The 17,083-nt window shown below is 40.8% G+C and overlaps 1 protein-coding gene across 2 annotated transcripts in view; it reads right to left on the bottom strand.

The window, feature by feature from the left end:
• Positions 1-11,833: 11,833 nt before the first annotated feature.
• Positions 11,834-17,083, bottom strand: part of LOC147452776 (Transducin/WD40 repeat-like superfamily protein) — a 78,377-nt gene continuing 73,127 nt past the window's right edge. For both annotated transcript variants that reach the window (XM_086518361.1, XM_086518362.1), the window contains 5 exons: positions 15,017-15,117; positions 12,842-12,996; positions 12,618-12,726; positions 12,484-12,540; positions 11,834-12,352 (listed from right to left, as the gene is read on the bottom strand). In XM_086518361.1, coding sequence (XP_086374487.1) covers positions 12,197-12,352; positions 12,484-12,540; positions 12,618-12,726; positions 12,842-12,996; positions 15,017-15,117 — 578 coding nt within the window. In that variant the 3' untranslated portion in view covers positions 11,834-12,196. The remainder of the gene's footprint in view (positions 12,353-12,483; positions 12,541-12,617; positions 12,727-12,841; positions 12,997-15,016; positions 15,118-17,083) is intronic.

The raw sequence follows: 17,083 nt of genomic DNA, 5'->3' as shown, positions 1-17,083 counted from the left end.
CAGTCATTTGGTAACACTATACTCCAGCCATAGTTTCACAATTTCATCCAATATCCAGTCCGAGCACTTCCTCTAGCACCCGGTCAAGTTAAAAGAACAGTCACAATCTCTCATTGTTAGCTGGTATCTCAATCATAGTTTTTAAGGCCACAATTCCCGTCAGGTACACAGGCAGCATCTGATTAATAATATCACCCCCCCTTTTTTTTTTTAAACAGAGATAAAACTTTTAGTAAGCAACACCCCCGGCAAAAAAAACCCCATGGCAGCAGAAAATAAATTTTTGTTTTAAATGCTTTCAAATCAACACCGTTCGCTGATATGTATATTATCAACATCCTTATCACATTCCAACCCATTCGGCTGCCCCCTATTGAATCTTTTAGCATCATAATCATCTGGTAGAAAAATGCCCCTGCCATAATTTCAAAGATTCATCTAGAACCCAGTCCAAAACACTTCCTCAAGCACCAGATCCAAGAGCAGTTACATTTTACCAACATTCACAAATATACCAATCATAAATTTGAAGCATGACTTCCCGTTACGCAAATAGGCAGAATCCATTTCATATTATCTCCTCTTTGTTTAAAAAACTAGAAAATCAACAGAAATATAACCTGTAAGCTTGACGCAGAGGTCTCCATGATCACTTTATCACTTTTTTTCGGCATGATGCAGTAACACAGCAACGCAGAATTGCAAGTAAAACAGATATCTCGAATCACAGTGCTAAGTGAGCATAGGTGCTCACCTGATGATCATTTATAGGCGAGCTTTCTGTCACTCTACAGACGGGTACGAATACTGCACGCTTCCCTATCACGGCCGGCTTCCAAGACCTTTTACTCCGGGATCTTACTCAGCATAAGATCTGTGAATGTGAAGCCTGAGGAGAAGCCAGACGCGAGCTCACGAAACGTCTCAGCTCAGCCAAGCATGGGAAAACCTTACAGACTGCAGAACGCCAGAGCGTGATACACATAATAGGGTACTGCAGATATTGAAAAGCTCTCATACGGTGAGATTTATACAAGGATTGTTTTTTTAAAAGGCGGTCCCACACTCACACTACAACAAGTTATTAAATCAATAAAGCGGCACTAGATAGCAAGTGAATGTAAGCCCAGAAAAACCGATATACGGTCTTTATACAAGCTAGTGCCCTCAATCCATGTTGGATACAAACCGCAAGTATTCTGTACCACCATATCTCTTCATAGTCTAAGGTAAAATCTCCGTACACTAGGACAGTTTTTAGAGACAGAAGCTGAAGCAAAACTAGATGAGGCCTACAAAGTATAGTGCTTTTAACCACAACCATTGGGTTCAGTCATCAATCAGTCTATATAAGACGAGCATCTCTTTTTTTAAAAAAAAACCAAGTGTATAGCAACTGTTGAGAGTAGCTGATTCCAAGTTTATAAGTAAATATCCAACATTGTTATCAGGTGTCTTCTTCTGTTATGGCTCATACTGGGGAACAGGTTTTAGCAATATCTATTGCACATCTTCAGCAGTCAAGTGAGTCTACTAAGCGAGCCACACTCCTCCATTACGAACGACTTTTATTTCCGCAGTTAGGCACATCTGTGACTCAGACGAAGTGGTGGACACATCAGAACCGAGTGACCAGGGTGACACTTTGGGGTAGAGAGCATTTTAGGAATAACATTCGTCTGGCGATGGTAACTGAAGCAATGGGTATAGGGCCACGATACTATTATGTAGAATACTCAATGAAGCGAGGTTTCTCAGAGCGATTATACCTGCTAGCGCAGTTTCTTCCTTTTCGAAAGATTTTTTTGTATCGCAGTTATGGCCAGCCCCTCAGAGGTTATTTCAATATCACACCACGAACCTTGGAGTATGGTGTACTCTTATCCACTCGAATCCTACCTTTGTCAGAACGTCCAAACACCTATTTCTACTGTGACAGCTGTTTGTGTGATCATGTCATGGATGGTCTACTAGACCTGTAAATGTGAAGAGCAAAGAGGGGGTTTTTTTTTAAAAAAAGTTTTTTTTCAAACCAAATAAAGTGGTGACACTTGAGAAACAACTCGTGTGTTAGCGTGTGTGTGTGTGTGTGTGTGTGTGTGTGTGTGTGTGTGTGTGTGTGTGTGTGTGTGTGTGTGTGTGTGTGTGTGTGTGTGTGTGGGGGGGGGGGGGGGGGGGGGGGGGGGGGGGGGGGGTGGGGGGGGGGGGGGGGGGGGGGGGGAGGAGCTCACTGCCAAGTCGAGCTCAAATACTATTTTTTGGGAGATGCCTTCACAAGGAACCTAATTGGGATCTTGGCATAGATCAACACGCTGTTAATAGTGTGTGTGGTGGCATGGGCTCAAAGGCCATTTCATTTTGTGGGCAAGTGGTCGGACATGAGCAAGGAAATTAATTGTGGTTCAATTTTCATTTTGGCTCCATGGATTGGTGTTCATGCATGCACTAAACCCCTTTCACCCAAAGGCCATGGCCAATCTCCAAAAGGCCATATTGCCTTTTTTGCTCTTCTATCAGGCCATCATGTGCCCCTCTTGCACCTCAGCTCTCATCTACTTAAGCCCCTCCAAGATCAACCCATATAGGGGAGAACCATTAATCACACAAAAGGCTCCGATATATTTTTTGTGAAGGCTTGTCACACACATCAGTAGCAAAGTTTACCCTCGGTTAAGAGGTGATCCCGCAAGCTGAAAATAAAGAGCATCTTTCAATAGCCTCGGGATTTTTTTTCCATCAAAGATATCAAAGCTTCACAAAGGAAAAGTCAACCTTGCAAAGGACGAAGATGAAGACTCTAATCAAGAGGAGGACAATTGTCTGCATGTCTTTGTCGCCCTTAATCACTTTCGTGAATATATTGATGCACTATAGATATGGTATTCTGCCTTATTTTTTTAAGGGGAGGATTCTTTAGTGTTGGTGACACCATAAGACCTATCCTTATTGTCCTTGAATACCATCTGTGTGACTGCCTTAGTCTATATGACTACCCATTCTATGTGACTACTAGCATGTGTGGCATTGAGTTTTGATCTACATTTCATCAGTATAGTCCAAAGTCCAACGTGAGGATGGTTGGGATTATGGACTTTGGCCTAGACCTCTCAACTTCTATGAGCATGACAGCATGTGAGGGCACATGGCCTAGAACACATGGTAGGTGAGGTGCACAAGAGTCCAAAAGCCATCCCAGTTTGCATACCCTTTCCACATAAGTAGCTCATTTGTACACACTATGTTGTTAGTTCATTTCTAATCAAGTTATCATTTTGAGTCTACACACACACTCTCTCTAATCATTGGTGTACTTATCAACTATGCCACCATGAATGCTAGTCTTTTTTATTCACCTTAACTATACATAGGCTAATATTCAAAGCTTCGATGTGGCTCGCCTCGAGCAATAGCTAGAAGAACGGAAAATCACCGCCAACTGGCAACCACTACAGAACAAATGTTCTTAAGCTCAAATATGTTGGAATAATAAGTCTAAAGAGAGCAATATACAAAAACCATTAAGGAGTAACAACAAAAAACAAATCATCTGAAAATGTATGTGTTGATAAATGGAGGCTCACCAAAGAGCTCACAAAACATCGCTCTATGTTAGAAAAAAAACAAGAAGCCAATGGCACTCTGAAGGTCCCCCCCCACTGAAGTGAAGCAATCCATTATGTACAAATATATCTACCAATCCTTGGTAGACATTACTTATCTTGAAGGGAGTTAAACCTTTAGTATTAAGAAAAAAATCAAGGAAAAACCTTTGAATTCAAATAGGTGAAATAACTAGTTTATTTGAATTCAAATATCCCTTCCATAATGAAATTTAAAATCTAGCAAGTAAAACCATATCATATAGCATTACTCTGGAAAGATCTCAACACCTAGAAGATCACAAATCTATAATCTCCGCTCAAATTTGAGATCGTATGTAACAGTTATAGAAGACCAAAAATCAATAAATTGTCCACCTCCTTTTTTAAGAGAAAAGTGTATCCTTTGACCACTCTTACACCTCTCTTACAAACTCACCATTCTTGCACACATCATGTGCACCTAGTTGTCAACAAGTTAATCACCTCCATAATCTCATGGCAAATAAATACGCTCTCCTAAACCCCATCTTCTTTCTAATGTAGCCTATTGATGCATGCAGAACATCAAGAATGAGGTCAAAGGGGTCTTACTATGCTAGAACAGTCCTAGACCACCGAGTACTGCAATCTTAGAAAAACAATGCATACAGGAGCAGAGGGCAGCTTACCTAAATGATGTCAAAGAACAAGAACAAGCTGTGAATAATTTGCTCCATTTAGTTACAGTTTTGAGAAAAATGATGCAACAGGAAAATTAGATAATCCTCAATTATATTGAAGCACTGCCAGGACTCCCCTTTCTCATGTATGCACTTCCAATGTGAGAGAATAAACTATCCAACTTTATACCTGCTCTACAAAAAACCTGTATACTAGATGAGATATATCTAGATTATTGTGGACCAAACAAGGGAGTGGTAGGAGCAAAGCAAGGCCCTATGGGTGGCTTGGAAATCTGTCCTTACTAATATTGAGCAAAAAAATATGGCTGGAGAGCTCAAGAATTACCTGATCCATTTCAGAGGAATGATGGGTCAATGGAAATTCCATATCATCCTTCTAATTCAATACAAAAATGAGCTACTAAATTTTTTTGGTTAAATCTTCAAAGACTCTTGAAAAGGAACTTGCCAACAAAGCTAGCTCCAAACCATAATTTAAAGAAATGGTTGAGATTATGTTCAAAGCAAGAATTAAAGCTAATTAGCCAAACCCATCAAGATGGATAAAAATGTCATCCATCTATCCGAAGCTGGATAGGGCAAGGTTAATCAAAGGCAAGAAGACTCTATATAACTTTGACATAAAGACCTGGCATGCACTAACACCTAACGAGGTGGAGATTCTCCTGAAAGGACGGAGCAAATGGAGAAAGAGGCCATTTGCAGGATTATCCAGAAGGAGAACTCTACCTCTAGCACTCCTCAGCAACAAGTGGTGACTAGAGATGTGCAACCACCAGCTTAACAAGTGTAGAGGCCTGAAAAGAAGAAAGCTCTAAACAAGAGGAAAGCGAAGCAAAAATATGAAGCTTGATCAGATATCTGAAAGTTTGTACATGATAAATTTCAACAAAGGGGAGGAGGATGTAGAAGGTGGGAACCAACTCTAGGGATACCTTGCACAAGGGGCTACCTACACGAGTTACTTGCCAGAGTTACTGGTAGTTACCAGACCCTGTATGACTGTGCATCGAGTCAGACCCCACTCCAAGTACCTATAAATAGGACTCATCAATCCCATTTTGAGGATTAAAACTCTTATATCTCTTGTAACTCTAGACGATAGGCAATTAATAGACCTTAGGAGCACCAAGTGATGTATCAATTGTACTTCTAAACTTTGTACTTCTGAACCACTTTATGAATCTGAATCTACGTTTCTAATTGTCTCAGTTCATGTCATATGAAGTCTTTTTTTTTAGTTCAGTATCCGTCGAAATTCTCAATTTGGTCTTTTGAAGTTTGATTCTGTTCATCTCATCTGACATGATATATGGCATCTAACTCTGAATTTCTAACTATGGAATAGCTGTCAATTAACCAGCTCATTCCACATCCTTACTCCTATCGGCTCCTTGGCCCACCTTTAAGAGACCCTTTGACTACACATGCTTAGCTGGCCTTGCCAAGGTCGTGCCCCCCTATCCTACCTTTGTCATGACAGGTAGCATAAACTTCTTGCACTTAAGCGTATGTGCACGTGTAGGAGCCAAGAATTACTACTTTTTAAGCTTATATTAAGAGACTTACTTTGATGTGGCCTCTCCACCCTCAGGTTGAGAGTGCACTAGGGATCTTTTACTGATTATTTGCACCTCTGTCAAGGTTCTTTTTATAATAATGATCTATATTGAATCACATGGTATAGGCATGATTGGAAACATTTGTAACCTTAATTTCATGATTGTTGAGAAGAATGTTTTCTTTACTAGAAACTGTGCATGGCAAAGATTTCAAGATGAGCATATATTCTTGATGTTTACAAGGGATTGAAACCCCCAAAGTGAGTAAAGCTCTTAAAAGTTTTAAGTATCATATAATATTTTTTTGAAAAGAGGGCTAGAAGCCTAAAATTCATCTCTTTCTGAGCATTTTCAAAATTATGAGATTTTATTTTTAATTATAAATTGGCAAGGGAACAAAGACTTGAGGCTTGATTTTTTGTTTTCTATGGTTGATATCTATTACATAAGATCTATAGACATGGAAAGCTCAATTTTTCATCAAACTTTTGACATAGAGGAAATTGGTAGTTGTTTTCATCTCTTAACTTAACTAGACTATGAGAGAAAAGCATCCAAAACAAGTGTCTAACTTCATAAAATAAATGCCACAACTTGGTGGGAATAAAGAACACTTGTCCAATTACAAAAATATCACAACCTAGCATATAAAAACCAAAAGAGACACGGTAGCCTCTCGAACTAGGATTAGCATGTCTACATAGTGCCACAACGCTAGGGTGCAGGTGACACTCGACCCCTTTTAATATAAATTCTTTTTTAACTTTTATATATGACATATAGTATACATACACTATCCGTAAAACATGGATACATGCTCCTTTTCTTTAGGCAATAGATCAAGATTCTTCCTTCTAGCTCACATCAAGTAAAAGTTTATATAGAGAAGAGGCATAAGCCACAATGAATCCCAAACACCCCTTTCCTTTGGCTTTGAATGACGGCTATGATGAAAACACTAGTTTCACACAAAATACAATTCTTCTCCCAAACAAGGTTGTCGAAATTGAGGACTAGCTCAAAGTTATCCCAATATTTACTCTTAAAGAGACAGAGGGTAGCAAACATCTTCTTGAAGGCTTTCAATATATATCTTTCTAATATAGATGGTATCATTAGTGCTACGGATTCTTTCCTCTTCTTCTCTTGCTACATTTTCTTTTCCATTGCCTTTGTCATGGGTGCTAGTCCTATGATTTTTGAAGCACCACTTCAAAGGAGTATGTTCTTCTCTTCCACAATCAGTGCAAGGCTTGTTTGTGAAGAATATTTTGCTAGATGAGTAGTGTTTACCTCCTTTACAAATTTGAAAACAAAGATGTCATCTCCATAGAAAAGTTTAATGGCACATTTGACAATGCATGGTCTATAGATCTTGATCATGACTTGATCAATAGAATAAGAAGCGAAGCTTTGTGGCGTCTCAAGGGTCTTAATCTCAATTAAAAATCATTCTTCACTGCTACAATAAAAACACTCGAAAAAAAGGTAGATTCAAATGAACATCAACTTGTTCACGTGTCTAAAGCACAAATTTTCCTCTTTTGTTTCGTGCTTCAAGATACTCTATGAACTTGATAATCCTAGTACAAGTTCCATTGATCTTTAGCGTATATGTGAGAGCAACACTATAAATAGCTACAAATTAAACTTATGTACAAAGACATCTCTCTCTAAATTTTTGATCGACAAAAAATCACTTCATTGACCAAGGACATATGGGATAGTTGATCAACCCATAGCTCTAGGATGTGGTGAGTTGCACTCTTTATTGATAATTGAGGGTTGAGCAAGGACATATGGAATAGTTGACCGACCCATAGCTATAGGATGTGGTGAGTTGCACTCTTTATTGATAATTGACGATTGAGCAAGGACATATGGAATAGTTGATTGACCCATAGCTCTAGGATGTGGTGGGTTGCACTCTTTCTTGATAAGTGGACGTTGAGCCGTAAATAACCCACCCTAACAGGTAAACGGATCATAGCTCTAAGGCTTATGCTTACGTTACAATGATAGAAAGATTATCTTGATAGTAGAGAATCTTCGAGAAAACATTCCATAGGGACTTGAGGCCAACTCATATTTAGCAATACAATACACCCTAGCCAAGTGGCTAATAGGTCTTAGTTAACAGATTTTATACTAGGGCATATAGAGATTCATACCTCTAAATTGATAAATATAATCAAAGGAAATAGAGTGCTTGTTAAGAGAGCTTTTCACACACAAAAACAATGTAAAATGATGAGCACTCGAGAATTTGATGGAGAATACATGATGTGAGGCAAAGTCCTACATCATTTGGGGGATGAAAATGGAGAGAGTTTTTTTAGGGATCTTTTTTCATATTTTTATTCAACTGATCGATTCAAAAATAGAAAGCTCACTTCGCTCCAAAATCAATTTTTAGAGCGAGCTTTTCGGAGGGAGCTCTCTCTGTCTCTCTCCCTCTCTCTCTATGTGTGTGTGTGTGTGTGTGTGTGTGTGTGTGTGTGTGTGTGTGTGTGTGTAGCACTCGAGAATTTGATGGAGAATACATGATGTGAGGCAAAGTCCTACATCATTTGGGGGATGGAAATGGAGAGAGTTTTTTTAGGGATCTTTTTTCATATTTTTATTCAACTGATCGATTCAAAAATAGAAAGCTCACTTCGCTTCAAAATCAATTTTTAGAGCGAGCTTTTCGGAGGGAGCTCTCTCTGTCTCTCTCCCTCTGTGTGTGTGTGTGTGTGTGTGTGTGTGTGTGTGTGTGTGTGTGTGTAGCACTCGAGAATTTGATGGAGAATACATGATGTGAGGCAAAGTCCTACATCATTTGGGGGATGGAAATGGAGAGTTTTTTTAGGGATCTTTTTTCATATTTTTATTCAATTGATCGATTCAAAAATAGAAAGCTCACTTCGCTCCAAAATCAATTTTTAGAGCGAGCTTTTCGGAGGGAGCTCTCTCTGTCTCTCTCCCTCTCTCTATGTGTGTGTGTGTGTGTGTGTGTGTATATAGCACTCGAGAATTTTATGGAGAATACATGATGTGAGGCAAAGTCCTACATCATTTGGGGGATGGAAATGGAGAGAGTTTTTTTAGGGATCTTTTTTCATATTTTTATTCAACTGATCGATTCAAAAATAGAAAGCTCACTTCGCTCCAAAATCAATTTTTAGAGCGAGCTTTTCGGAGGGAGCTCTCTCTGTCTCTCTCCCTCTCTCTCTCTATGTGTGTGTGTGTGTGTATATATATATATGTGTGTGTGTGTGTGTGTGTGTGTGTGTCCCCCCCTCTCTCCATTGCAAAGTCAGGTCACTACTTTTTACAGTGGGACTAATCAGGATGGCCCCTCGAAGGAGAGAGCATGCCATGTTGTCTAGAGGACCTACACATAAAGGATCCATACATAGTTAGATAAATAATTTCTATAGTGGGGTACTTGGGATGGACCACGGCACATTACCTAGTCACACCCTCATTGGGGTATCCTTCTTGATCAAGCCATGTAGATACTTTCTCCATTGTGCACCTCTTTAGCCCACATATGATTGTACCCCACCCCTTCCCATACGCCTTAAGTTTATGTATTATGTGAAGGAGGTGGTTTTAAATTAAATACCTATGCACTCTAGGTAGCCTCATTTCCTCTTATTTTTATGTTACCAAGACACTATACTCGAGTCACACATGGATGAAACCTTTTGGTCTCACAGGTTATTTTGGCCATTTGAAGACGTTAACTCTCTCTCTCTCTCTCTCTCTCTCTCTCTCTGTGTGTGTGAGCGCCCATGAGAATGAGTGGTTAAAGGCCTACGCGACAAGGTTAACATTCCATATCTCTCTCTCTCTCTCCCCCCGCTAGCGCCCAGACAAGCGAAGAAGACAAAGAGTGAGCGGACTTGCGCAGGTCTCGGTGTTGCGCGAGAGCGCGCACGGGATCAGGTCGCCCCTTTGCGGGCCGGGTTCACCATCCCCCTGCTCGGGGTTGCTAGAGGCCGCGTGCTGACCCATACAAGGGGCCGCGAGCTTCACATCTGCAGACAGATTTGGGAAGCAAGTATAAACAACAGTGAGCAGGTCCCTTTGCTCCATATGAGCTGTTTTGCAACGCCCGAAGTGGGCCGTGTTACAAGTCTTTAGCATTGGGGATTGAGCAGTTCATTCAGCAGGAAAGATTAGGTGTGTAAGGACATTACTGTTTTCAAACAGCGAGTTTTTGTGCATCTGGGTAGCGAGCCCTTGTCCTTTTGTGCAGCGAGTGGTTGCGCTCATAACGACATGTGGATAATCATTGGATGTGGGGCTGTTTTGGTCTTTTCGGACGAGAGACGTTGCATTACAGGATTCGCTTTTTGTAGGGCTTCAAGAGCCAAGTTGAGGGAGCCGAGGTGTGCCCTCACCATCTTTGCATTGATCTTGACTACCCGTAGTGGGTTGTGGATTTCCTATGCAGTTAAAGGTCTTGGCTATTTAATTTGGTATTCATTACGCCGCCCAACAGGGCCAATATTGCAGGTCGGAGCAAGCGACCTCCACAGGCTATGTATTGGAGGCCATCTGGTCTCAATGGAGCCAAAGTGTGCTGTGTTTTGAGGATATTGCAAGTCCTTTGTGCGGATCGCGAAACCCATATTTTGCATGCTAGTTGATGTACGAGAGTCCGTGTTAGCTCCTCGAGCCGAGGTGTATATACCCTCGCTCGCAACTGCTCGTGGTATATTGGTTTTGCTGGTGTGCCTGCCACTATAGACCCCGTCATAGTGTGGCTCCCGGGCTCAAGTGGAGCCTTGTGTTCATTGCTTTGAGGTCCTTGCATTGTGGAAGCAAGACCTTAAGATTAACGCCCACTTGCACATGAGAGAGAGAGAGAGAGAGAGAGAGAGAGAGAGAAAGAAGGGAGAGAGGAATATATATATTTGTGTGTGTGTGTGTGTGTGTGTGTGTTTATGTATAGAGAGAGAGAGAGAGAGAGAGAGAGAGAGAGAGAAAACTCCCATCGAAAAGCTCGCTCCAAAAAATTGATTTTGGAGCAAAGCGAACTTTTTTTTAATTGCTTAGTTGAGCAACAATTTGAATCAAAGCTCCCTCCAAAAGCTCCCTCGAAGCCTCAACTCATCATTTGGAGAGGACTAATTTTTCTTGGAAAATACGGTAATTCTTGTCATTTACGCAATTAAATTTGTTCAATCTTCACCTATTCGACCAATTCACTCAACAATCAAGCTATGAAACTTCACTCAATGTTGAGAGTAGAAGTTAACTATGTTTGGTGCTCAGAGGGAAAAACTTAATAAGGATTTGCAAACAGCGATGCAAGCACACGATCCTACATACACTTTCTCTTCTCTATGTCAATTGCAAAAGTATGGATGTGGCTAAATGAATTAACCATGAACTTACCCACAGGTGATACATTGCATATAGAGTAGAGGAATTCATATTTGCACCTAATTAACTTAGGATCTAATGATTGAGACTTATGGGATTAAAAGATACTAATCCGGAATTAACTCTAGTAGTGCTCGATTGGATCATGGCAGATAAAAGGAAGAGACATTCATATTAAAATAATACCATAGCTTGGATTGTTTATACAGTGTACAAAATGAGTTACTTACAAGGAGATGGAGAGGGACTTAAGCTGAGACCCACTTGATGAGGAAACTACACAAGTGAAAGAAGTTATCCCCCATAATATACAAATACTCACTCTTTTGCACAACATATGAGATGCACACTCCATACATACCTCATGAACACATATCCCGTACATGTACATGTAGAAAGGGTATAGGCCATAGCCCATCCCCAACGCAGATTGGGATCGGTCATTCTTTTCTATTACTACAGTTTGCTCCAAATGCAAATGATATACCGACTGCCACTTACCACACCAGGTTACAAAGATCGATCTCTCTCTCTCTCTCTCTCTCTCTCTCTCTCTCTCTCTCTCTCTCTCTGCATATCTTGGAATTGATTCTTGGAGACAGCTCTCTAGAAGGAATGTGCAGCTCTAGAGCACAATAGTTTTCCATTTGACAATTACACCTGTTGAATACCACAGGTGGTTTCCCCTCACTGTTGAATTTATTGACCATGACATATCAGTTTTTTAACCTCCAGGAATTAGTACTGTCTTGGTTGTATTATTTTCCTTTGGGCCTTGGTATTCCAATGGCTCTCGAGCCCACAGAGAAAGAGAGAGAGAGAGGTAGGTACTGTGTACAAACATGCATGCTCACGCATGCGCACGCGCACATGTCATGACCTTCATATGAATGCAAGAGCGACTGAGCTATTAGAAAAGCCAAAGCAAGCAATCAGAATCCCCTGAACCCAATAAGAGTATCAAATATTGTTAGAAGGTTTCTCGCCAAAAGCGCACTGAACGATCAGTTCCACAAGTGACAAAGGCAGATTCACTTGGAGAATGTTCTAGCCATCTTGGAGCACCACTATGATTGGATTGCCACCTTGATGCAATGTCCCCTGTTAAAGCATCCCACGCTACTATCTGCATCATTTAATTTTAGCTCAACTTAAGAGTTTGCTTCAAGCCAAGACAAAGAGAGTGACTCATCTCACCACTAGCCTCATCAAATAGAGAGCAAACTCAAATAGCAAAATTCAAAGGGAGTGACTCACCTCGCTACTAGCCTCATCAACACAGAGGACAAAATCTTCTGTGTGAGTGAACACAGCCTATGCAAGCCCAGGGCAAGAACATTAAGCACAAAGATAAAAGACGAAAAATGGAAACAGAATTATGCCTTTAGTACCTGGCACCGCATTTGTTCATGTTGAGCACCCACATACTGCTTCACCTGCTTACCACTCCCCACATCCCACAATCGCACTGCTGAATCTTTGCCACATGAAAGTACATACCTGGGTATCCCCCAACCGCAATGTACATACACATCAGACAGGACAAAGTCATGAAAGAATCTACCAGCACTGCTGTTCTTCTCCTTCCTCAACAAAACAATGAAGCTCATCTTACCTTTGGTCCTTCGTAAAGCTAGCACTTGTCGCTTCTGAAGAGCCATGCGCCTGCTCAATTACACGGATACATGAAGCAGATACGCCATCCCAAATACGGATATTTCCATCCTTGCTAGCTGTCACATAAATTCCACCATTGCTGGCATAGCGAACCTGCCATACCCAGAAATAATCAGCCATGCTTTCACATACAATCTGCTCCACGTGTACTTGAACATACCAAAATCCCGACGTACTCTCGTGATAAGCTTCTTTCACTGAACTATATTGATGGAAAAACGATTCTTCAAGGCTAACGTGTGCTACAGTGGTAGTCGCATGGATTTTCTAACAGTTGAAGACAGTAATTCCTTCAAGACTACCTCAATCAGAGTAGTTATGCTCCCAAGTTGGAAGCAAGGAGCAATGTTGTATCATGACTTGCCAAATACCGTTGTTGTTTTCTGGAGGGTTTCATAGAGAGAGCAGCAAAGACTGCCTTCACAGTTACCTAGAAATTAAATTAGGTATGAGAACAACTACTGACCATTCTTAGATTACAGAAGAGTCGCCCCTTTCTTGTCCCAACAGAGATATAGTGATATGAATACGCATATGGGTATGAAAGTATGAAAAAAGTATCATTCAGACACGTAGAAAATGCCATACGTCGGATTTCGTACATCGTAAAGGAAATAGAGGGGGGAATATGACAAGATGCATGAATTTTTATCTTCACAGCATACAAACACCACATGTTAGAAGCTAGAAGTTACACCTTAGAGGCTAGCGTACATGTGCACATTGCGAAATTAGTCTCCAATTCTGAGATAAAATTGCCTTTGCATAAGGTGGGGGAAAGGCAGTGAGTACCCCACTACCATCATTTTGCACTCTCTCACTAAAGGAACGGAAGGCTCTCCCTTCCGTAAGTAAAAGGAACCCTTGAGCACAGTTCGGAGCACTCATCTTGAGCAAAGTTCAACATTCACTTCCGCTGCAGCTTACACCTAGGGCCCTTCTTCACCATGGTTCAAGGTGCGCCTCGATGGCACTACCGGCCACTAGTGTGGCCTTTTCCTCCTCCCATCTCGTCATTTAGCCCTCATTGTACATACTTTTTCTCTCTCACTGGGAGAAAAAGTCTCCCCATGTTTTCTGTTGTATCGTCTCTTGTAGAGGTGGTTTGTAGCATTCGGGCAGTTACTATTAACTAATGGAAGGATCTCTTTTCTTGCAAAAAAAAAGTGGTGCGCTTGGTGGGTAAGCCTGACTTTGTCTGAACACTTTGTTCACTCCACAAGAACTTCTTCTAGGCCAAAAGGATGATTCTATGCATGATGTTAGGCATGCAGATCTCATGGATCATGTAGAGGAAAAGATGAGACAATGTGGCACTCAGTCTCTATTGTAAAATCCTATAAAAGGCACCTCGGATAATAGTAAGACGTGTTCCTTTTCTCCCTTTTTACTGCTCATGTATCTACTGTCTCTATTTGCGAGATCTATCAAGCTCGATTCCCATCATCAAGGGAGCTTTCACACTTTGTATATAATCCACCTTAGCCCATGCACCCATGCAACCTGTCACTCTTTTTCTTGACATTGAAACAAAAGTTTAAAAATGTGGAAACCCCAAAGGTTGAAACATCGAAACCACTCATGTCACACTGCTCCAAACACCTCGCACGTGTGTGAAGGGTTTAGTAACTTGGTATAGTCTATAATGAACTTCCCCAAAATCCTTTAAAGCATATGGCTAGCAAGATCAAGTAATGCACAGCCATACAAGACTTTCGCCTCTCATTCCAAGAGTGCATAGACCAAATGGTGAAGACATGTGGGTGAAGTATGCAGACGTCCAACCTCCAGCCTTGTGTTCAGCCTACACCTTCTATGAGATCTAGTCCCGGATTGGCACACTTCAAATTCGAAAAACCTTGATCAAAAAAAGGATTTCTTTCTTTTTTTCTTAATGCCTTAACCAAACAAAGAAAGAAATCAGGTTTCTTTGACAGTCTTTGACACATTGTCGGCACAGAAGAACTCACACTGCAGATAGACAAGCTAGATCTCTCCCTTTACTATCTGAAATAATAGGAACTCCGTTCCTACAGTGAGCTATAATTTCAATAACTGGACATAGAAGAAATCCAAATGTGAGCATCTTTCTACTATGGGCAAAAACCGATACCTGGTTAATAGCTCCATCAATTTGTCCATCTTGCACGGAAGAAGATAAGAAGCATTGAAATGTATTGACATCATAAAGATGAGGGACTGCATGGTCAGTTCCTGAAACAATTCAAAAGGGTAAAATCATACCTGACGATAGCAACTATCAATGCATAATGATCCAATCAAAATTTCAAAAAAAGAATCGAACACCTGACGATAGCAACTATTAACGCATAATGATCCAACCAAAAGTTCAAAAAAGAATCGAAGACCTTCAGTAGTGTTAACTTACTTAACAAACTTTTTTTTCCCAGAAAAGAAGATATTTCCATTAAAAAAACACCTCAAGGGCACAGATTTAATGGTAAAATTACATCAAACTTACTTAACAAAGTTATAAGAACCAAAGCATAAAGCCTTGAAATAAAAAACCTGCTATCACCTGGCCCTTTCTATTTTGCAGATGACACAAGGTTTTGGTCTTTGCCTTATTCCAGCAGGTCATCAAAGCTCTTGCAGAGCCCCAATACCAGTTTCTTACGGAATTAAAATGCTCTTTGAAGCAGATTCATCTGCCTCCAAAGTACTCTAGGAAACAGTCAAGCAGTGACAGAGTTCTGCAGAGGTTCTCCATGTGGGTAAAATCCTTATATTTTCTTTTTTATTGATGACAAGAGTTAGGTGATTTTAGGTTGGTTAGCATTATGTTTCTTGTTCTTGACAATTATATCACTTCACAGATAGTGTAACTTTTGGTCTCATGGGTCATTTTGGCCTGCGCAAGAAGTGAATAGATTATGTCCTTTTTCGATCACGTCAAATACAGCCAGAGCTTCTGAAGTGGTATATGAGCTGAGAAGGCTGAGTACAAGGCGAGCTATAAATATACAGGAAACCACGATACATACATGGCAATGAACATGCTAAACAAAGCTGGAGACAGAAACAGGCATAAAGGCTAATCAATGAGGGTCTGAATCATCCTAGAAAACTCCTCGCAGGTCTGTGTCACAGATCCTCAATCTCCTGGCATGTGAGGAGAGTCCGAGAGACCAGATTCCGTCTTGATCAATCTTGGTTAAGCGTGGCACACACGTGAATCGCTGGGTCTGGGACATCTCTATCCGCCACGCCGAATCGCACGATCTAATAACCCATACAAGTCATGCAGATTATCATTTTTTCTTTTTCTTTTTTTTGGGTATTTCTTTGGGGGGGTGGGGGGGCTCCTATGTAACAGAAGACTGTCATAGCTCTTTTGAGTACCCATGTCAACTGAAGAAGCAGCACAACACAGAACCAAGAATCAACCTCAAACCTGATGGATGGATTGTGTGTGGCTAAAGAAAATTTGTCAGCAAGCATGGAAGAGTTGAAAGTTGTGAGAAGTACATAAGAGTGGGAGCAGTGTTCAAGAAAAGTCAATTGCATAAACATACAAAATTCCCTTTAGGGTACATTCAAATTTCAAAGAGGAAATTTTACAAAATAAACGGCATTTTTCCAATTTAACTCTATTTTCTTAACTTTTCCAAGCGGATTTTCTCCTTCTTCCCCTCTCTTCAGTTGGCTAATTTGGTTTTTCAACCGGCTCAAGGCTAAGCTGAGGCACACTTTTCCCGAACATTGAGTGGAAGGACTTCCCCGATAGATGGTGGACGGGATGAAAAGGACGAGGGTCACATTATCACGATGGGCATAACGAAAGAAAGATCATCCAGAGTTGTCTCCTTTTTCGACCTGGAGGACCCAGTGGAGAAAGAGGTTAAGGTAAGCAAGCAATGTTACAGTATTATTACGATCTCAAAGAGAAGATAGCTGTCATGCGCCAAACAAGCTCTCTCAAGAGAACTTTGGTGTGGCTAAAGGATGAGCTTACCCCCCACTACAACACTACAACAGATCATCAGAATAAGCAAAGGTAAGAGAAGAAAGGAAGGAAGGATGGGAAATGGACGGGGGTAGGATATAAACGAAAGGCTATAATACGAGATTCCATCACCAAGCCATCATCGAAATAGTACAAAGGTGAAATACAATAGTGTACGTCTCTTCTATCAGAAGAATGGGATCTTTTTGTAAA

This window comes from Adiantum capillus-veneris, chromosome 8 (assembly GCF_014529385.1).
Source record: "Adiantum capillus-veneris isolate H3 chromosome 8, ASM1452938v2, whole genome shotgun sequence".
Lineage (NCBI taxonomy): Eukaryota > Viridiplantae > Streptophyta > Polypodiopsida > Polypodiales > Pteridaceae > Adiantum > Adiantum capillus-veneris.
Note: the sequence above shows the minus strand (reverse complement) of the source record. Positions and strands in the feature narration are given on the sequence as shown.